The 21,191-nt window shown below is 42.0% G+C and overlaps 4 protein-coding genes across 9 annotated transcripts; 3 read left to right on the top strand and 1 right to left on the bottom strand.

The window, feature by feature from the left end:
• Position 1: 1 nt before the first annotated feature.
• On the bottom strand, positions 2-2,213 carry LOC107226906 (GTP-binding protein 10 homolog). The gene is made up of 4 exons (XM_015667920.2): positions 1,970-2,213; positions 1,100-1,403; positions 801-1,019; positions 2-718 (listed from the first exon to the last, which is right to left on the bottom strand). Exons 1-4 carry the CDS (start codon positions 2,009-2,011, stop codon positions 111-113), a joined length of 1,173 nt encoding a protein of 390 aa, XP_015523406.2. The 5' UTR covers positions 2,012-2,213; the 3' UTR covers positions 2-110.
• Positions 2,214-3,567: 1,354 nt separating this feature from the next.
• On the top strand, positions 3,568-9,158 carry LOC107220225 (putative sodium-dependent multivitamin transporter). 3 transcript variants are annotated; one of them, XM_015658764.2, is made up of 9 exons: positions 3,568-3,709; positions 5,106-5,278; positions 5,726-5,947; positions 6,354-6,694; positions 6,780-6,899; positions 7,135-7,352; positions 7,476-7,693; positions 7,778-8,034; positions 8,133-9,158. In XM_015658764.2, the coding sequence occupies exons 2-9, from the start codon at positions 5,165-5,167 to the stop codon at positions 8,458-8,460; spliced, it is 1,818 nt and encodes a 605-aa protein (XP_015514250.1). In that variant the 5' UTR covers positions 3,568-3,709; positions 5,106-5,164; the 3' UTR covers positions 8,461-9,158. The 3 variants fall into 3 exon arrangements, with proteins under 3 accessions (XP_015514250.1, XP_046592341.1, XP_046592342.1); XM_046736385.1 differs by lacking the exon at positions 3,568-3,709 and having other exon boundaries at positions 5,149-5,278; positions 5,640-5,947; XM_046736386.1 differs by lacking the exon at positions 3,568-3,709 and having other exon boundaries at positions 5,177-5,278; positions 5,707-5,947.
• A 404-nt stretch (positions 9,159-9,562) lies between these two features.
• Positions 9,563-16,438, top strand: LOC107221155 (sodium-coupled monocarboxylate transporter 1). Of its 4 annotated transcripts, none has more exons than XM_015660091.2 (9): positions 9,563-9,696; positions 12,865-13,284; positions 13,406-13,631; positions 13,718-13,785; positions 14,052-14,347; positions 14,427-14,645; positions 14,938-15,121; positions 15,191-15,487; positions 15,583-16,438. In XM_015660091.2, exons 2-9 carry the CDS (start codon positions 12,940-12,942, stop codon positions 15,823-15,825), a joined length of 1,878 nt encoding a protein of 625 aa, XP_015515577.2. In that variant the 5' UTR covers positions 9,563-9,696; positions 12,865-12,939; the 3' UTR covers positions 15,826-16,438. The 4 variants fall into 4 exon arrangements, with proteins under 4 accessions (XP_015515577.2, XP_046592340.1, XP_015515648.2 ...); XM_046736384.1 differs by having other exon boundaries at positions 9,614-9,633; XM_015660162.2 differs by lacking the exon at positions 9,563-9,696 and adding an exon at positions 11,110-11,442.
• Positions 16,439-16,634: 196 nt separating this feature from the next.
• LOC107221814 (45 kDa calcium-binding protein) lies at positions 16,635-20,750 on the top strand. Its single transcript, XM_015660986.2, has 4 exons — positions 16,635-18,036; positions 18,363-18,626; positions 19,512-19,693; positions 19,784-20,750. Exons 1-4 carry the CDS (start codon positions 17,511-17,513, stop codon positions 19,961-19,963), a joined length of 1,152 nt encoding a protein of 383 aa, XP_015516472.2. The 5' UTR covers positions 16,635-17,510; the 3' UTR covers positions 19,964-20,750.
• The last annotated feature ends 441 nt before the right edge of the window (positions 20,751-21,191 follow it).

Raw genomic sequence — 21,191 nt, 5'->3', positions numbered from 1 at the left:
GTACAAGTATAAGATGTTACATAAGATTGGGCAATGCTTTTTGTTTTTTTTTGCCAAATTGGAAAAAATAACGGCGCATTGAAGGTTATTGGTCGATCTATAGTTTAAATCTATACAAGCGTTGGTATCCTTTGCATAGTCTCCTGTTTTAGCTTCTCGATTAATTCACTGTCGGGGAATTCTCCTCGCATTTTCATTGCTTTTTTTTCCGCGTGTAGATCTAGCACAGTTCGTACTTTTTCCTGAAGCAACTTGATTTCATCGACATTCCTCTCGCGGAGGGCAACGGGCAGAACGGCTTCGAATACAAAGGCTTTTTCGGGACGTATTTCGTCTGAAAATGTTGCTAAAGTCCGTTCGTATTCCTTGATCAATGGTTTCACCTCGTTTAATTTCTCCGTGGCGTTTTCTGTGTCCATTTTATTGACAACAAGAATAGCAGGCATGTTTAGTAAGTCCGGTTTATAAAGTTCCAGCTCTTTGTTGAGCAACACTATCGTCTCTAAACAATTTCTTCGCAAGTGTTTGGGCGACAATCTAAAACCTTGAATATCTACCACAACTATCATCAATTGCGTCCTTTCAACGTGCTTCAAAAATCTATGACCCATTCCTATATTTACGTGAGCACCTTCGATCAGCCCTGGTAAATCTGCTACAGAGATTTGCCTCAAGTCCTTATATTGCATTATACCAATGTGTGGCCTTAGCGTTGTGACTGAAATATGAGAAGTTCGGTTAATTTCATAAGTGGAGGGAACAAAATTTATTTTCTCAATAAAACTTTCTATGTAACTTACATGGGTAAGATGCAATTTTGGGACTAGCTCTGGAAACTGCTTTCAGAAGTGTGCTTTTTCCTGCATTTGGAAAGCCAACTAAGCAGGCATCAGCGATCAACTTGAGATCCAAATGAATATGCAGAGCTTCTCCTTTCTGCCCACTAAATCCAGTTTCTCGACATCCCCCGATCCCCCCTTTGGCTACGATCAGTTTAGAACCTGGCTCATTCAATTCTCCTGAAATGATAATAAAATTCCCGATAAAGTGAGCTGAGAAGATCTGTATAATGTGAAAAAATGAAATTTTCCTTTTGTACCTAATTTCACACCCTGATCGGTAATCACAGATACGCCTGGAGGCACCGGGATCGTCATATCTTCCCCAAGTTTACCTAAAAGTTGTGTTTGTGAGCTATTACCGCCCTCTCCAGCAATTATCTTATGCACTTTCAATTTGGATGAAAGATTTTTTAGAGTCTCGCCCTCCTTGGCAACAAGATATACGTGACCACCTCGACCGCCAATTCCTCCAAATCTAGGCAGGCCCATCCCACCCACTCCACCTTTTACATGGAGACGCAACGAGTCCATAAACAAGCCACGTAGATAGTTTCTCGACACCTAGGAGTATTTCAAGTTTGTTAACGTAAAAGATAAAATATTTCAATTTTTTCACGAGATTGAAAGTAACGGTGTTAAAGTAACGAAATGTTGAAATATAATTCGCTATTGTACAACTTCAGAATAACCTGCAATGTCAAATTTGCCAAACATCAGTTTCTCAGTACTGCAGTGTTACAGCTTATTCAATTTTGAAAAATCCTGAAGCTGTGAAATAAGGACTTTTTCTAAAAATGCGTTGTTACATTAACGATACGAAATTGTATTTCATGTTTTTTTTTAGCAATGTCCGAGTAACTGCACCAAGTATTCAGCCTGATTCTGTTATTTTGCTAAACACAATCTAATTCAAATTAGTTTTATTTATTGGAATCAAAGTTTCGTTAACCTGATGTAACCTAATATAACCTAAAAGGTGAACAACTTTCGCGAATTGAACATGCGCAAGAGCGAAAATCCACTCGAGAATGAAGCACATGTGAAAAGCAGAACTGATTATTTTGCTAAGCGGCTTGATGCAAACAGACGAAAAGTATAAGATTGGATGGTTGCGCAAAAAATTGTACCTGACGTGCGGCATAACCTAAAATTTGTGTGAAGACGACCATGATTTACGTTGATGCGCAGGAAATCAATATCAACTATAGGCACACTTTACATCTGCTTGCAAAGAACCTTCGTAACATGTTCGGAACGTCTATAATTTCAGCTTTGTACAATTCGCGGAACACAACTTCTCTGCTTGTTTGTTTGCTTGCGATATTTTGCAAATTGTTGTCAACAGCATTGATTGTTGATTGTTAAAGACGTCCAACTGTTCATGTTATTTTTATGTAGGCGAAAGGACGATGAAGTAATGACAGTACTCTACACTTATCGACTGGCTTCTGACATCACAGCTAATCAGGTAGGTAACGGTGGAAATTTCTGTACCGAAGATTCATGCTATAACAAGATCCATAAGGTTGCCTATCTTCAATAATTTTTATCCGATGCTTATTGGCATCAACTTTATAGCGTGCTTTTTTTAAAATTAAAATCCATTCACCGAGCTTTCGTAAGTGGCGACACGAGGTCTTATGAACTAATTCCTGTGAAGTTTTAAAGTACTGATGCAAAAATATGTATGAGACCCTACATCAGAAATTTATACGATTCAGCTGTCAACATTTTTAATATCATCGGCCATTTTTCATATTATTTTGTACAGAAAATAAAATGATGGGTATTTTTTTTTATCATTGTGCAATCTGTCCGCTTGCTTTCATCTTACCACTTTTTACTGGTGGTTGACGTTATCAAAGAAGTTTGGAAGTTATTGGGTACACACCAAAATTCATTAATTCAAACGAATATACCTGAAAAACAATTTGCTGATGATGAAAATGAATAACAACTAAATGTTGAGAATTTCACGCATCTAATGAAAGAAACTTAATTTTTTTTAACCATTTCGATGCAATTAAGTAGAAATGTACGATTTTTCGAACATCATCGACATTTTTATTTAATTCGCAGTAATGTTGATTCACTGCTTTGAAAAGTGACAAAAAATTTCAAAATCCATAGAACATACCGTAATTTGTTTTCACAAATTATTTCGTACCGATTTGTTCTGAAGTACCAGTTTTGTCGTACATAACTACTCGTATTCTCTAAGTGGCGATTCATATTGCAGCATAATATCAGTTCAGCACTAAGAAAAAAAAAAAAAAATTTTGGTGGATTGTATAATACTGTATGATTTTCGGTAGTTTCAGAAATCTAGAAATCTATATAACTATTAATATCACTGCGAGAGGTATTTGCCTACGTTAAGATTTACTTGATTTCATAAAGTCTAATAAAACTCAGCGTATTTGTACTTCTCCGACGATAATCAATATAGTAAAACTATAATTTTTCACTGTCTCTCCGCCTCATGTTTATCCCCGCACTCGATAAGTCTCTTATCACTTAAATTTGGCGGTATGACGTGCCTGCAAGCATGTACAACATACATACACCAATACCTTATAACTAGTAATTTGTAACGAATAGCGTTTCTCGCAAAAAACAAAACGAAATTAAAAATGTAGAGAACGAACGCATGCGCGATAATTATCAACCTTCGACTTAGCCTCGGCTGGAGGTGCTCACAGAATGCGTAGGTTAGGTCGGCATGGTCAGACCACCAGACGACCAGTAGAGACGGAGCTTAGAGGAGAGTCAGGTCGGCCACTCTGGGCCATCTCTGTCTGTTACTACTGACTCCCGTTGATGCAGTTACAGAATACATAAAATTGTCAAGCGGATCGAGGCTCGTGGTGAGATAATTAATCTGCGATACGTTTTCATTTCCATTATTATGTTTTACCGCGCGCCTTATTCTCGTGTTTCTCTTACATCATTCTTTTACACACTATTGGGTACATGTGTGTGTCCGTGTAATATTGATCGTGTAGAAACGCACATTGCACAAGTGTTCTCTGTTCACCGTTATGAATTTACCGCTATTACTCTACACGTGGATTTCGAATCTCGGCGCATTCGGATTTTTCTTTGAGATAGGCAATAATTGCACTTCGTTTTTATTGATACATCAACTGTACGTCAAACATCACATTTATGGGAGCCCTCAAAATTTACACATACATCACGTGTTCCATAACTGCAATCCTGGACTTTGCGCTGATATTTATTGTGCGCGTTCATTGAACAGTGGGAACATTCTTAATTGATCAACTGAAGGTTTTTCAGAAGAAACGGTAAAAGTAACGAAAATGATTGTGTGGTGGGTACAAGATTATGGAATTGATGGGCATGGTTTTTTTAATCAAGTTAAAAAATGAAACAGTTATACTTGCCGTCATAGGACCTATGGTGGTTAAGATTTCGAAACATTGATTTCAACCTTTGCTTGTGCGTTTTTGTAACCAGGTTCATTGCGTTTTGTAAAAAAAAAGAAGAAATTCTCTGACATTTTGTCAAAAAAATTAAATGTCAACACCACGTTCAACATTAAGAAATCTACTGACATTTGGACAGAACATAATGATTATTCAGGTTTCAATTTGTTTGCTCACATGCACAAGATATAATGAAAGACAATTCAAGTTGATCAAAATATCTAGAGCACATTATTGAGACATCTGTTATTCTGATCGCATCCGACTTTGTACAGCTTTGTGTTGGTCACGCTCCTGTTGAAGCGAAACAGTGCAATTACAGACAAAAAATAAGAACCGTAAGATTATGAGACTATTCCGTCTTAAATCTGTCCAGTGCAAACAATTATAGCAACGTATTTCTACAGGTCGAAAGTTTCTTTTCGTATTTTCTGAATGGTACATAAGCAAAGTCTAAAAACCTTACCGATTATCACGAGATAACCGGGCAGTTGAAAAATACAGTGCAGACCTCTTAACACGAGGGATTTACCCACGATTTACCTAATATAAACCTTGTCTATAAACTAGTATGTTTGTTCTGTGTATATAGAACTAGCTAATTTGACCCGGCGCGGCGTCAAATAATGTAAGTTCGCAACTCGTTGCGTTCTATCTGAAAGGAGTTCGGCCAGGTATAATTTACGCAAAATCGGTTCAAAGAATTTACGCCAGATTCTGAGGTTATATCATATTTTTTCAGGAACGGATAATGCAGATTTTTCTGCTAATTTTCGCTGCGATGCCATTAAATATTATCTCTTTCAATTTCCAGATTGCGAAACGAAGGAGCAACCCAATAGCAACTCGTCAGTAAAACGAACAGACAGGCAAATGACTCCAACTTTGGGATGGGCCGATTACACGGTGATGGGAGTGATGTTGATAATCAGCGCTGGAATTGGAATTTATTACAGATTTACAGGCGGTCGTCAGAAAACCACGCAGGTGCGAATATTTGCCGGTATCACGTTGCCTCTAACAATAAGTCAGCGTTTTCTATATTTAGTTAGGGAATTACGACACGATATTCGTAGGAGAATAAATTCTGCTTGCATTCACGTTTTTGACTATAGATCCAAGCGCAGATTACATCGAAGAGACGAAAAAATCGAGACAGTAAAAAATAAAGACATCGATTATTTCATTGTGCCATGCGATTAATATTTGCTCTGATTCGACCCTGGAGGATTAGGTATTTTATTGCATGAAATCTCCTTGATTACACTATCGCGCTTAATTGATAACGCAAATCGGTTCAAACAGCCTGTAATTAATAGCAGCCTAATGTCTATGTACCGTTGATAAGAACCATACGCGAGATGAGCTTCAGGGTCGGGATTATCCCGATTTATGCACCTATCGTCTTACTGCAGCATGAAGTTTTCGTCACAGGAATACTTCACTGCTAATGGATCGATGAGCATAATACCAGTGGGCATCGCTCTCATGGCCTCGTTCATGTCGGCCGTCACTCTCCTCGGCGTTTCCGCCGAGAATTACACCTACGGTACTCAATTTGTCGTCATCAACGTATCCTACGGGATTGGGACTCCGATAGCTGCCTATGGATTCCTTCCCGTATTTTTCAAACTACAAGCCACAAGTGCCTACGAGGTAAAGCTCAATCATCGACTTGATTATGCGTTACTTGATAACCACTTCTGAAGTTGGGTGCACATCTGACTTCAGGATCTCAATACTTTACATGAGTTCGGATTAGTTTACGACTTTGCGTGACTTTAAATGACTTCAAGTGACATTACAGGACATTGTTCTACGGTGTTCACCTGATGTCAGGAGCCGTTACCTTTTCCAAATTATCTGACCACCAGACTTCAGGTCTTCAAGACTTTACATGACTGCTGATGAGTTCACGGTAACTTCACAAGACTTGACGTGACTTTAAATGACTTCAAAGACATCACAGGACTTTTGTCTACGGTGCTTACCCGACATGAGGAGTGGTTGCCTCTTCGAAATGGTCTGACCGAAACAAACTTCTTTCTGACAAATGCCGTAGTACCTTGAAAAACGTTTCGGAATCGGTGCCCGACTGTTTGCCAGCTTCGTCTACTGGATCCAGCTGCTCTTGTACACAGGAGTCGTCCTGTACGCTCCGTCGTTGGCGCTCGAAGCAACCACCGGCATCTCGAAAACCTGGAGCATTATCACCATTGGACTGGTTTGCGCCTTCTACTCGAGTATCGGCGGCATTAAGGCCGTCCTAATCACCGACGTATTCCAGAGCATCCTGATGTTCGTCGCTGTGTTCGTTGTCATCGGCATTGCGGTCGGTGACGTTGGCAGCTTGTCCGAGATCTGGAGGATCGCCGAAGAGGGGGGTCGAATAGAGTTTGATAGGTGGGCGATCGGTTGAAACCCCATGCACGAAAATAAAGAGCTATAGATAAGAGAATGGCACTGTGAACATTATCTCGATTTTCAGCATATCGCCGGATCCCACGGTGCGGCACACCTGGTGGAGTCTCATAATCGGCGGTCTCTTCACTTTCCTGTCTCTCTACGGTGTGAACCAGGTTCAAGTTCAGCGCATGTTGACCGTTAAGTACGCTACCGATCGTCTCAGGCAGAAAAATTTACTCCCGGAAAAGGTTCCTGCTGGAATCTTGACATTTTGAACAATTCAACCAGTCACATAATATTGTGAATTACTTCCACTGTCCAGTATTTAAAGAACACTGCCCTCCGGCCAGCATGGGATTAAATTGACAAATTTTCTCTGCTGGCAGAGTCATTAGTGCGATTGAAAACATTTGAAATGTCTTCTGTGTTTCTTTCAGGAGCTTGAAGGCTGCGCAAGCGGCTCTGTGGCTGAACTGGCCAATTCTGATGTTCCTTTCCTTCAGCACCAGTTTCTCTGGTCTGGCGATATATAGCAGATACTACAACTGTGATCCCATAAAACAGGGGAGAATCAAAAATATTGATATGCTGATGCCTCTTTACGTCATGGACACGATGTCCCACGTGCCTGGCCTGCCTGGGCTTTTCGTTGCAGGTGAGCTTGATCAAGCTTTGCTGTAGACGACTGAAAAACTTGCGGTTATACTATCGAGACAACAATCGAACATCTCGCCGGTAGTGGCAAAATTAAAAAATTTCAACTTCTACTCATGCAAAGGGATATTCAGCGCCGGGTTGAGCACCGTATCCGCAGCTCTGAACTCCTTGGCCGCGGTAACATTGGAGGACTACATAAAACCAGCCTACAAGCGATGTTACAGCGACGATTTCCCTCTTGCCAGGTCAACTTTGTTCGGAAAATTGCTAGCCTTCACCTTCGGCATCATTTGCATCGCTCTGGCATTTTTGGCTCAGTTTTTGGGCGGTATTTTGCAGGTAAAGTCTGAAAGGACTGTTGGATGAATACGTAATACAGATAAATACTCTTTTCGGACATTTGCTATTTCGTACCATTCATAGGCTAGCTTGACGATATTCGGGGTGGTTGGAGGTCCCTTGCTCGGCATGTTCACCCTCGGAATGTTCACCGAATCGGCGAACCAGCGAGGCGCTATAACCGGGACTCTTGTGGCCTTGGTTTTCTGCCTGTGGATTGGATTCGGCCAGCCTCGTCCAGGCGCTCCAAGATTATCGACAACGGATGCGGGTTGCAATGCAACTTACCCGGGAATCTTGAATGCCACAATTACTGAGGCACCGACAACGTTAGCGACCTGGTATGAGCCCGTTTACTGCATCCAATTTTCTTCCTCATCGGCAGTTGGAGTGGTGCAGTAATGAGGTTTAAAAATTCACGTCATTTAACATCCTGCAGGACCAACGCCACCACCGAGGACGATCCTGCCAGCTACTTCTATCTCTACCGAATCTCGCACATGTGGTACAGCGCCATTGGCTTCCTGGTGACTTTCCTCGTCGGGTGGCTCGTCAGCAACGTCGAGCGGATCGTCATGAAGGAAGAACAACCGGAGTTGGATCCGGATCTCTTTATTCCTTGGCTAGCGGGTCGCATAAGGAAGCGACGATTGCGGTTTTTACCGTCATTCGACAAGCTGGCTCTTGAGCCGCGCAGCGTCACTTCGAAGTACACTTTTCACGAGGACAAATCAGAGTCGCCGATCCCAAGAAGCACGGAGTTTTAGTTAGAAATTAATCGCTGACTCGATCAGAGGCCGGTCCTCGAGGATGCACTAAATTTCACGTCTTCCAGTTTTCAGAGATAGATTTAAGTATACGGTGTGCTGATATAATATTCGAGCATTTGTCGATTCAACTCGATTATCTGCTCTTAATAATTATTCATTTTATGCATCTTGCGTACGTACAAAAATATGTCAGGGTTTAGAAAAATTTACACGTATTTTATATCTGCTGATGTAGTTTTGAATATAACGTAATTTGAGTTATTGCAAAGTGTACTTAAATACTACTGGAACAATTATGGTTTTTTCCCTACGAATTGAGATTTTAGAGACTTGTAAAATTGGACTAGATCCAAACAAAGGCGAGCATGTGGAGTGATTTTTCAATACACGAAAACATGTGACGTAGTATGAATTAGAGACCTGTACTTTCGATTACAATTAATTATATTGCTTCCAACGAAGGGTAAACGACTCGGTCATTTTACTTAGTGTTCAAATATTATAATTGCATAGGTATGATACGGGCTGTGATTGGCGTGTGTGATTGTGAATATTATCAATTATATGATAATAATTTAAATGTCTGTTAACTATAAGAATCAGGTTATAATATCAGGCAAATATGACTTTATACCGATTATATTAATGTTTTGTAACGCAATCAGCGAAAATAAGGTGTCAAAATTTTTAAGGTATTAAAAAATCTGTAACCTTTTCCCCTGCACTGTTCCCAGCATCCACTCTCAGGTTTCGGAAGAAGTGGACGAGTATAAACATGCTTGTCTACATTCAAAACCACAGCAGAGAAACTGGAATTTGAAGACGGACCAACAATTTATTTCTTATAACACGGTGCGCTAATTTGAACTAACAAAAATTTGACTCATTCAACTTATTTTAACACAGAATTTCCTCAAAATAAAGAGACAAAGAATCTACGACAGCATTTCGATGTTCACTTGATTCATTAATGGAACTAACACCAAATGTTACGCGCTCGGATACCAAATATTTGGAAATGTTGAAACCTCTGTTTCACCTTTTGTGCCCTCTTGATATCCTTGTGTCTATATCCCTCTGTTTTCAAATTACTGACCTACGCCAGTCTGGAAATGTTTAGTGACAAAGGCACATCTCTCTATACTTTCAAATTACATTGTCAGCTGTCAAGTAAGTTGATTAGTTCGTAATTAACCCGTGTTGATTTTATTTCACACTGCTCCAGTTCGCGAGGTAAGTAATTTGGTTATTTATTCACTGATTTACTCAATTACGTGGTTTGATTATTCTTTCCGAGGCAAACATTGCTATCATAAATTGAGCAAAGTTGTCGGTTTGACTTTACTTGAATGTTCGAAATAGAAAGGAACTAAGGTGAAAGAACGAAACACGCGGCTCTTTATTTTACACACCATCAAGTGGAAGCATGGTGCCACGCATTGTGTGTACTCAGATCGTCGCCTTTACAAACATGATTGCAGTCGGTTGTGAGAGGGATTAAACGGCTAATCGAAATACGGTCCTAAAATTAATCGTCGCGTATTCCGGGTGCTACGAATTAAGTAATTAGAACTGTTACGGGTCTGCGTCAGCCGGACTAATCCAGTATAGTTTGGATACAACCAGTTTCAATTCAATACACACATACACAATGTATATGCACGACGCTGGTCAATTCTCATTGCACTTTGAGCTTTCTCCGTTTTCCAACTCTTTTGGGTCATCAATTTTAACAAATATACCATTTCATATCCTCAGTGAAAAAACATGATCAAATAACACCATAAAAAGTACCTTCGAGATATTACCCGGAAATTTGCTTGTTATTATTCATTGTTATCCTTCCTCATCCTTGGACCAATGAAAATGCCGTCAAGTGCCGATGTGAGATAATTATTGATGACCGCGGATGGATTATGATTACGATTCAGGAACATCGCACGTACCATAAACAAAAAGCTTTGCTTGTGAAATTAGCATTTCAAGAATTTAACTTCGTGGACATGAGAATGACGTCAATTGATTACAAGGTCTTTACGTGATTTCATTTCGTTAATTCGAAGCACGTGTGTCGTGCGCTCATTCAGGTTCACATTTAGGATACACCCATCAACCACTCCAATTTATTATTGTTGTTATTATTATTACTGTCACTGTTGTTTGATTTTGTCCATAAGTTGATTTTTCAAATTCGTACACACAATGACGCCGATTGATTCGATATATTCGCATGTATGAAATTTTTGAAATATTCGACATGATGATAAAGGCGAGCTCAACATGTGTCCGCCACTCTGTTTTTGCTTGGTTTTTGTTTGTACTGCGTCAGAATTTTTGCTCTGCCGCGTTTCAAAAATGACATAAGCTGTTACTGAATTTACATTTTTTTCTTTAATAGCTAGTATGTAATCATGGGTCCTAAGAATTTGCGGCTCCAGCTACTTCGAAATGAAGAGTTGTCACCATGCGATTCCCCGTTCGGTGTGACAAACTATAAGCTTAATGCGATAGCGGACCTACTGGAACGTTACAGTCTCCACAGATGCATTTCGATTAAAGTTTCTAATTGTGGAGTTATGGCTGGAAGATGCCTTCGCCGGGGCGGGTATATAAAGACCGACTCAAGGCAATTAAGATCATCAGTCTTAAGGTTGTTTGTTTTAATCCTCCCGTTGTTGTCTAAAGTTTCATTCGTTCATTTTCCGTCTCGTGCATAGTTTTATCCAAGTGAATATCTTTCTGAATATCATTCGGCCAGATTGCATATTTTTTTCGTTTCCGTTTCCCTAAAACACGACGAAACCCATTTATAAAGTATGCGCGTACGCTTTGTGCTAAGAAATCCAGTAAATGCAATCAAAGTTCAGTTCTGATAGAATTTCGCAGGTAATTCAGCCTAGGAACAGAATTGTGTACGGGCACATTAGGAAATCACTGTTTTTACAACAATCCTGCAAGTGAACGATAAATTTTCGAAAGGTAAAGTATCACCAAATTATTATACAGGAGTGAAGTCACTAGACAGTTTGTAGAAGTTTGCTCACGGTTTGATACTTCGAAAAAAAAGACAATAAATCAGGTATGATATTTAAATTTAGGTGCAAGTTTTGCGTTTCGTCTATTTCGAAGTTAGCAACGTTTTTTCTTTCAGCCGGTGAGCAGATATGGTGAACTTCCGGAACAGTTGTGCAATTATTTCTTCATACAATAGAAGAATTATTTTGAAATTAATCACAAGTTGTCGAGGCATTTTTCCGAGATTGGAGATCTTTGTCGTCCTTGATATGTAATTCGTATAATGCATTTTGAGATTGTACTGCTCAGGATACGACGTATAACGTATTACGTACAACGTGGCTAATGCGCCGGTAAAAAATTACCTGGTCAAATGAAATCGAGGTATGCTTGAGTATCCGAAGTTTGACACGTGCGCGAGTAAGTTGTATTGTTATACTAACGTCTATAGTAAATATAACGCGATATTGTGTGTTGTTCATAACAGCACGTTTCGATCATTCGTGTTTAATTATGCAGTGCTCGAATCCAGGTGTCCGTTAATTTTCCTCCCTCCACGATAGAATAGAATGAAACGATAATTTTGAATCGCTTCGATATCAGAAATACGTGAATATACATAGTGTGCATTCTCGATAGTTGCACATGCATTTGTTCTCGGCTGGTTTACGGCGGTTCGATCCGCCTGAGACCGGTTAGAATTAAGTCGTTCAGCCCCTCTGTAGAATATGCAACTCGTAACAGAAGGATCGACGCATTGGCGACATTGCACGCTGATCTTATCCGTATGCTGTTAAAGAATGATTATTGCAAACTACGCCATTGCTCGGTGCTTTTCGAGTAAACACCTTGTCTAGCTGCAGCGACACAAGATAACATAATGCAATTTGTCTCCGCCATTTGATAGTCGCAATTAGCATCACCTAACGATTACTGTCACGACCCAGGATATCTGAGGTTCTTTTTTCTCTCACAAAATCACCCGAGTCATCTGATCCAATTACCGGGCTTGAAATCGAGGCTGAAAGAGCGGAAGATTCTCTTGGAAACGAGACTCCACCGAGTTTAGGGTACTGGAATTAGCGCGTGTCCATTTCGGCAAAAGTAATCAAGGGATAAAGAACAGTATAAGGGTTGGACGTAGGGATGAAAATGGAAGATGTGGACAATGGGGGAAAAGCGTCTGGAAAGATTTTCAACCCGTTAAAAGTAACACTCTTAGTCCTTAGTTTATGAAATAAAACGATAATTCATAAACGTACGTGTTTATGGCGTACGTGAAGCAAAGTTATACAATCTTCTATCCGTCCGTAAACACGGCGATAACCCGTCGAGCGAAATCCCACTCCGTAAGACGAACATGATGTGGGTAATTCATGTTTACAGGAAGCCCACAGAGAGATTAGGAGCCGGACTTATAAGACCAGTCGAGCTGACGGACCGGCAAAGTAATTTCAAAAAATGGCCAAGATCAATCGACAGCTACTGATTCTCTTCATTGGACTCTCGGTGTCGTCCGCCGAGCAGCGGAGGCTTTCGCCACAGATGGACGGTCAGGTTCTGGAGGAGCGATCGGAGCTACTTCACTACTTCAGTTGGGCCGATTACGCCGTCCTTGCCACGATGCTCATCGTCTCTTGCGGCATCGGACTGTTCTATGGCTTCTTCACAACGAAACAAGAGACCAGCGAAGACTTCTTGCTCGGTGGCTCCAGCATGGGAACCTTCCCCATGGCCATGTCTCTGGCTGCCAGTTTCATCACTGCTATTGAACTTCTTGGAAATCCTGCCGAGATGTATAGTCAGGTGGGTGACGATTTCCTTGTCAAAATGCCAATATGGTGATAATGAGACTCCGCACTACAGTATAAAAATGTTCACTTTCATCTTCATTCAATCTACGTATATGACCCTTTTACTTTGGCAGGGAACCGAATTCTGGATGACTTCGGTCGCCTTCGTGCTGGTGATTCCCATTACTTCGCAGCTTTACCTCCCCGTCTACATGAAGCTGAGGCTGACTTCGAGTTACGAATATTTGAATTTAAGGTTCAACAGGCACTGTAGACTGCTGGCCAGTCTTTTGTACATGGTGCAAATGGTGCTGTACACTTCGGTGGCTGTTTATGCACCTGCGTTAGCCTTAAGCCGCGGTGAGTTTTGCATACAAAAATTCTTCACTTTCATCAATTGATCACTAGCACTTTTTTTCACTACCTTCTGCCTGTTTACTTTCCAGTCACGGGACTCAACACCTACATTGCCGTCACCGTGGTTTACGTTGTCTGCATCTTTTACGCATCTCAGGTAAGCTTCATTGTCAGAAGTGTAGATCGCGATTCGGATGATACCTTGAGAGACCTTGAAGTCCGATCCCATTGCACTCTTTAAGTTGACTATCAATGACGATCTCTCCCAATGCTTGATGCTCACCATTCCTTCAAATGGCATCAGATATCCACAATTGATTCCAACTGACATTACTACAGCTTGCTATGTGCATTGTACTTCTCCTCTAAAGGTAGAACCATTTCCTCACCACCAGATCAAAGTAATTCAGCCGAGTGTTTCAGGGCGGTATGAAAGCAGTGATAATGACGGACACCTTCCAAGCCGGAGTTCTTCTGGGTTCCATATTTTTGATCCTTGGTTACGGGATGACCTGGGCTGGAGGACCCGCGGTGATATGGAAGGACAGCGAGCGAACGGGTCGGCTGGAGTTCTTCAACATGGATCCATCGCCCACAGTTCGTCACAGTTTCTGGAGCGTCGTTGTGGGCGGGACGTTTTACTGGGCGACAATGTTCTGCAGCAACCAGGCTTCGGTCCAGAAGTACCTCAGCGTCGAGACGATCGGCCAGGCGCGAACGTAAGCGTGCAGTGTTTTGTCGTCAAGGAGATCGCAAGCCGGTTTTTCAATCACTTGAATTTGTCATTTTCTATCACAGGGCACTCTGGGTCAGCTCAGCCGGTCTGATCTTAATCTATACAGTAAACTTTTTAACCGGAATGACGTTGTACAGCGTGTACAAACTCTGCGATCCGCTCCAAGCCGGCTACATAACAGCGAGCGATCAGCTCCTTCCGTTCTACGTGATGAACTTCATGGGAGTGCTTAACGGTGTCCCCGGGTTCTTCGTAGCCGGAATATTCGCGGCCTCTTTAGGGTGAGTGAGATATTCCGAGTACACACCATTCTCCATGATAATTGTACCCATCGTATTATAGACTACTTTATTCTATGGTTCGTTTATGGGCCATCTTGATATGTCTATCCTCACTAACACGTGCCTTTGGTTGGAATCCTTGGACAGTAAGATGTGAGATAGTAGCTTATTGTAATCCCCGCGATGCTGTACCCCACATTTTTGTGGCCTTAGAGGATGCGTTGTCCTACTGTCACAATTAATGAACATTCATTCACTCGTTCGTTCACCCGTCCATTCTCAATCCCTGCAGGACCGTAGCCAGCGCGCTAAATTCTCTAGCCGCGATCACATGCGAGGATATAGTCCAAGGCTTGTTTAGAATCGCTTTACCGCCTAGTCGTGGTGCCGTTTACGCCCGGTGGATCAGCATCTTTTTCGGCGTGGTCAGCTTCGCTCTGGTCTTCATCGTCGAGAGGCTTGGTGGTGTTTTGGAGGTACGTACATCCAATGCCAAGTACCAAAATTCCCCTCGTCCCGTGTACTGGCACATCGGTATTCTTCAGGTGGCCTTGTCCTTCAACGGTATGGTGGGCGGTGTGACGCTGGGTCTCTTCTCCCTGGGGATGTTTGTGCCCTGGGCAAACGCTAAGGGCGCGATGTCTGGGGCTCTGACGGGACTGACTCTGGTGTTGTGGGTTGGTTTGGGAGCGCAGATCGCGTCTTTAAACGGGCAGATACACGTCGAGTCGAAGCCAGTGTCAACCGCCAACTGTTCATCAGCGTTAAACAAAACGACTTCTAGCTTCCTACGAGACAAAGACGACGAGGATAATGACGATGAGGTCTTCGCTCTGTACAGAGTGAGTGCTTGTGATCAATTTATATGCCATGAGAAAATGGCTGATCCATCGACGATCGATCATTCGGTAATTCGGTAAATTGTCTGTTGCTGCAGGTGAGCTACTTGTGGTACAGCATGATCGGCTGCTTGACTACGATCGTGGTTGGCGTGATGGTCAGCTTCGCAACGGGGCCGCAGAATCTCGATGAACTGAATGACGATCTGCTGAGCCCGCCAGTGCAGATGCTGCTGAACAAGAGGTTTGGGAAATCGCGAAAAAAAAATTTAGAGGGAATATCGAACTTCGCACTGGACATGGAGGACGAGAAGATCAGTGCAAAGCGAGGTTCAAAGTAACGAATAGGTTAAAGTCGGCTTGCGCTCATCGTCTCGATTACATTTACAATTGCCACTGCGTCCACGCACAGTCGCTTTTGCCTACCGGTGAAACTGCGGAAGTCGTTTTTCCGCATGGAATGATGGCCGCTGGGCCGGGGCCAGAATGTGCCCAGAAATCGAACCGCCAAGCGCGGTAGGGAATATGTATATACATACACATACGCACGTGCTATATTAATTTTTATCAGACACATTATACATCGTCCATTACCCTTTTCAAAATTTGTGAAATTTCCTTAAATTACATTAAACTCGTTTGTGTTTTAAGCACGAATAGTCCCGCTGTCGCTTTGCCGTTGTAGATGTTCGGCCCTTGCAGAGATACAAGTATTATTTAATTTTACACGTATATACATACCTACATACAGACGCTGGTCTCCGTTCGAGTGATAAATTAAATATTAAATACCGACAATGGAATAACGATAATCGTAATGTTAATAGTGAGAATATGTTTGCTATTCAAACGGATACTGCGAGAATACGTACTTATTTATTGTACATATATGCTATTCATACACTTGTTATACACGTAGAGAATGTTCACATTAAATGCAAATGTTAACAAGAACCGTAGCCTGCTAGTGCAGGTTCGGACCCGCTTTGTCCTTTCACCATTTCTGCATCCTCCTATTTTCCTCTCATTTTTTTATTACGAAATTCAATTACACGACGTGGAAGAAATCAGTTTTACCATTTCCACGAAGAAAGTACCATCCCAAAGACAGGAAGTTATGGAGAGTCAGCTACTTCGATGCTCGGTTGGTATGAAGAAAATATGTGAAAATCCACACGGTGACTTGACTGTTATTCCGGCGTGACGGGGTCTTCTACCATCATTATAGTTAGCATAACGAAGAATGTGGGTATAATTGGGGTAATGTCGCACAGATTAATAGTGCCATGTAGGCACTGGAGACCATGAGAGATCGTGCGACGGCGCAAGAGGCGTCGATGCCATGCGCAGGATTGGTGACTGTTGGTATATGAGCTAGAGAGTCGGCTCTGGGTTCCAAGTGAAAGTGAATCGATAGGACATGCTCGTTCCTTGGCCGGGGCAACGCTCGTGTGCACGGCGTGAAGTAAACGGTACATATCGTGAACCGCAAACCGTTGTGAGCCGTGTTGGTTTACGGTACCGCAGGAAACTCTCTACAGCTCTGGTAATAACGCCGGTGCCATGACGGAACTGTTGGAATCGAAAGAACCGTAGTGAACGCGCTCCGCCAGCTGTTACTTAGCTCTGGAAAGGATCCTCGTCGTGATCGACTGAAACGATAACGTGTTATCAATTTGAAAGGTCATCGAATTTTGTCGATAAGAGAACATTCAAGCGGAAATTAAATGTAAACTTGATGTGTCTTTCAATGCGAGATTCCGGGGCAATCATGTGCGGCTGAAAGAGTGATTGGGGTGCTGAGTTCCGATTGGTGAGAAAGGAATGATCTGACAGTGTGGATATTAAAAGTGCGCGATAGCCTTGCGCTGGATTGTCAACGGTGAATGATTTGCCATTTGGAGAGCATTGCGCGGAATGAAAGTGGCTCGAGCCATAAGTCGTGGAGAATTCGAAAATCGAATGCGTGCGAGGATCGTATAGCTCACTGATTGCCGGTGAAGGAGAGTGAAGGAGAGATTCGAAGATGGTTTCGCGGTGCGGATTATGCTGCAGGGGGGGAAATTTTTTCAGTCTGGTGTTTCTCAGATGGACGATAGCGATACCCATTGTGATATACTTCTCCCTGTTCTTCGTGAATTACAGTAAAAGAATGCCGCTGAAGAGTCTCGAGTCGTTGGAAGATGCGGTGAAGAACACCGGCGAAGCACTCCAACTGCAGAGTATTTCTTTTGACGATGAGCCGAGAAGCTCGTCCACTGTGGCAACCAGTTCCGGAGGTAGGGTTAAGAATTCGAAAAAAAAATACAAGCACCTCGGCATCGACCAGAGAGACGAGAAACTCATCGAGGAGGTTGAGAAGCTCGAGAATCTCCAGGAGCCCAAAGATTTACTGACCGAAATATTTCAAAGGGCAGACACCGACGACAACCAGCTTCTCGACATCCGGGAACTGGCCAAATGGATCCACGCAAAGATCAAGGAACACGTCAACAGAGCCATGACCGATAACATCGGCCTCTTCACTGCCATCGACAATAATCCCAGAAATGGTAAAAGGCGGTTTTTTCTTTAACTAGATACACCATGCAATCAGAAGAGTGTCAAGACGAAAAATTTGTGAAAGAAGTTTAGAATCAATCACCGAATAACCCCTCCGATCAGTTTTATCATAAAAATGTCCCCTTGGTATAGACGATAATTTAGTTCTTTAGAAATTGTTAGCGCATTATTTCGATAATTAATAACTTGATTCAACTTGGTTAACCTGAGTGATACAGTTCTTGAGTGGATCGTTTTTACTGCACGACTATACGTCTGATGCATCCTTGATTCGAGAACATCGCCGTCAAAAGATGCGGTAATATTTTTATTGCAGGCGAGGTATCCTGGGACGAGTATCACGCGCACTTTTTGAAGACCCACGGCTTCTCCGAGGAGTACATAAACTCCCATAACAAGCGGCATCCCGAGCTGTCGAGGACCCTGAAGGAGAGCATAATGCGTGACAGAGCGAGATGGGCTGAAGCCGCGAGGAACGACCCGGAGCGACTGGCCCTCGACGAATTCCTGGCCTTCACACACCCCGAAAGCAGCCATCGAGCGCTGTTGCAGATGGTCGAGGACCTCTTCGAGAAATTTGGTACACGATATATCGGTTACACTTCAGAGGAATCGCATAACGGTCACACAGGGTGAAATTCACCTCAGTTCCGAAAAAGTGATATCCTGCTTCAAAAATGAGTTTTAAAAATCTAAAAAAAATGTTTAGGTATTGTTTAATATTCGTAGAAAAAGCTCTCTCGGTTTTCGCAGCCAAAATTGATTGTTTAGATATTGTAAAACGTCGGAAAAGTTGGGGTACTGAGGGACTCTACGAGGAGTTCAAAAAATGTTTGGGGTGATATTCACGTCAAATGACCAATTAGGCTTAATTGCACTTCGAAACACGTATTTCCGTCACTCGTAGAACCATTTTTTGAAATCAGTTTTCAAGACACGTGTGTGTACGTGCGTGAGAAATAATCTATACTGAATTTGAATTCATGGATTTGGATGAAAGTTGGGTGAAGATTCAAGTATTAGTTCAGGGAAGTTACTCATAACCCAAAAATCGTTACATGGTTGGCCATGCGCCCAGCTGGTCGTGAGAACATCTTTTATTCACGAAATTATTGTAGTTCCTAGTTCTCGTCTAGCGGCCTCAATATTGAATGAAAACAGTCTCACGATGGCTCATTTTACTCCTCATTCTTTCGGGAATGGCGCAAAGTATCTCGGCTATGCACTTTTTGGCCCCTAAAATGTGGGAAACATGGAAATAGTAAGTAGTGTCAAAAAAACAACACATTGTTTTCACGATTTTCGGGATATGAGTAACGTTCCTGAATTCCACTACAAAATAGCGATGCACCGTCGAAATTTCAACCCTTTCCGTTCGTTTGTTTATTCAAATTAGGAAAGAAAGCCGGAGTTTGCTCGGTCGGTAAGGGTAGGAGTACTACGTGACCTTAATTCTGATTGTCAGATCGCGACGGGGACGAGCAGCTCACCGAGGACGAGTTTGCCGGCCTGCCGAGCGACGGTGTGGGGCTGGACCTCGGCGATGACCACGAAAAGCCGATACCGGGTAGCGATGACCGGCGAAAGGAGTTCAAGCACCTCATCGACAAGAACAAAGACGGGCGAGCGGATCGCGTCGAGCTTTTGGTAGGTAGAAATTGGTAGCAATTTTCGTCGGTTTCTGACCCATCGAACCGCGAAATTCGCTAATATTCTTCTCCCCCTTCTTCTCCGCAGATGTACATCGATCCCAGGAACCCGCGTCACGCGATTCAAGAGGCACAGCAGCTGATTGCGCTCTCGGACGCGAACGAGGACGGGAACTTGAGTCTCCCGGAAATACTGAACAAGATCGACTTGTTCCTCGGTAGTAAAATGGTCGACACGGAGAAGAGCTTTCACGATGAGTTTCGATAATTGGTGCGGAGCGTTTTTTTCCTTTCACCCTTCAGACGGGGAAGAAAATTACGGCATCGAAGACGACTTCGACCCCACGAGAGGAGAATATTGGAACCGTTGACCTAGAAATCAATCAGTTCATCAGTCATCGTCGCCGTATTGTGCTCGAGCACAGACCGCCATTCTTCGTTGGTCTTGGCTACCGATCATTAACGGGAATTCCAATTACCGACGAAGCTGGTAACGAGAAAATACTGGTGACAGGTGTATGCACGCGTTTGTAACAATAATTCATCTGTCCTATAGCGTATTGAATAGATGCGTAGTCGAGTTTAATGATAATAACGACAAACAACTAATCATACAGACGTTTCATAATTTAGAGTGTTAATTAAGTACGTTGATCCATAAAAGGAAGCAAGAAGTATTCACGAATTTATCACGTGACACCGGTTAATTAAGCCAAAAGCTCTTGCAACGAGTCGGTCTTGTCATTTGTAAAATTATAAATCTTGTTGCTCGACAAGAAAGACGAAGACAAGTTGTTAAAAAATGCGGAAGTTTACAAATTATCTGTAAAAAACTATTAGAAGTTCGTAGAACAAATCTGTGATAGTTTGGTTAACGTAGAAGTTACTACAGTATTTACATAATATTATATGCATATCATTTGATGATCAATGATAACATGTATACCCCAACTAATCTTTGTTACCGCGGGTAAATAGTTGTAAATTAATAATACATCTATATATTTTAGTAAGAGTTACAAATATCCTTGTACATGAATAAATTATGTTAATAATTTTGGTCAATATCAGTTTGTACGCGAACGAGTCATGACTAGCTGTACTTATTTCGTGTGGAGCAAATGATTTCGTGGACAAATTTTCAATGGAAATAGATTAAATGAATTAACCTTTGGCTAACAAGCTGTAATTAGTCCGATTTTCAAAGGGATAGAGAATGAAAGCGAAGGCTTTGTCAGAATAAATTAATTTAAAGTGAAACTAAACCAGCAGCATCGTTTGTTACACTGTTAACTATGAAGCGAAGAAGAGTTTGCAGTAATAAATTATCACCTCAAACGCGTTACAGAGTCAATGAACTTCGTGGACACGAGTCTTCTTCCTTTACGTAATGTGAAACCAGTTTCACGTCGAGTTGTGTCTCGAAGTTTCCGAATACAATATCACCATTTCATACAACTATTGAATGGAGTAGCTTGGAGTTTTTTTTTGGTGCA

The sequence above is a fragment of the Neodiprion lecontei genome, chromosome 4 (genome assembly GCF_021901455.1).
Source record: "Neodiprion lecontei isolate iyNeoLeco1 chromosome 4, iyNeoLeco1.1, whole genome shotgun sequence".
Classification (NCBI taxonomy): Eukaryota; Metazoa; Arthropoda; class Insecta; order Hymenoptera; family Diprionidae; genus Neodiprion; species Neodiprion lecontei.
Note: the sequence above shows the minus strand (reverse complement) of the source record. Positions and strands in the feature narration are given on the sequence as shown.

Excerpts from the sequence above, each read along its gene's own strand:
- LOC107226906 (XM_015667920.2), bottom strand. The coding sequence starts at position 2,011 with ATGGTCGTCTTCACACAAATTTTAGGTTATGCCGCACGTCAG. Across the intron at positions 1,404-1,969 it reads TAGGTTATGCCGCACGTCAG|GTGTCGAGAAACTATCTACG; the intron begins GTACAATTTTTT and ends AAATACTCCTAG. Across the intron at positions 1,020-1,099 it reads CGATCAGGGTGTGAAATTAG|GAGAATTGAATGAGCCAGGT; the intron begins GTACAAAAGGAA and ends TTATCATTTCAG.
- LOC107220225 (XM_015658764.2), top strand. The coding sequence starts at position 5,165 with ATGACTCCAACTTTGGGATGGGCCGATTACACGGTGATGGGAGTGATG. Across the intron at positions 5,279-5,725 it reads GTCGTCAGAAAACCACGCAG|GAATACTTCACTGCTAATGG; the intron begins GTGCGAATATTT and ends TTTTCGTCACAG. Across the intron at positions 6,695-6,779 it reads GGTCGAATAGAGTTTGATAG|CATATCGCCGGATCCCACGG; the intron begins GTGGGCGATCGG and ends CTCGATTTTCAG.
- LOC107221155 (XM_015660091.2), top strand. The coding sequence starts at position 12,940 with ATGGCCAAGATCAATCGACAGCTACTGATTCTCTTCATTGGACTCTCG. Across the intron at positions 13,285-13,405 it reads CTGCCGAGATGTATAGTCAG|GGAACCGAATTCTGGATGAC; the intron begins GTGGGTGACGAT and ends TTACTTTGGCAG. Across the intron at positions 15,122-15,190 it reads GGCTTGGTGGTGTTTTGGAG|GTGGCCTTGTCCTTCAACGG; the intron begins GTACGTACATCC and ends GGTATTCTTCAG.
- LOC107221814 (XM_015660986.2), top strand. The coding sequence starts at position 17,511 with ATGGTTTCGCGGTGCGGATTATGCTGCAGGGGGGGAAATTTTTTCAGT. Across the intron at positions 18,037-18,362 it reads CGACAATAATCCCAGAAATG|GCGAGGTATCCTGGGACGAG; the intron begins GTAAAAGGCGGT and ends TTTTTATTGCAG. Across the intron at positions 19,694-19,783 it reads CGGATCGCGTCGAGCTTTTG|ATGTACATCGATCCCAGGAA; the intron begins GTAGGTAGAAAT and ends TCTTCTCCGCAG.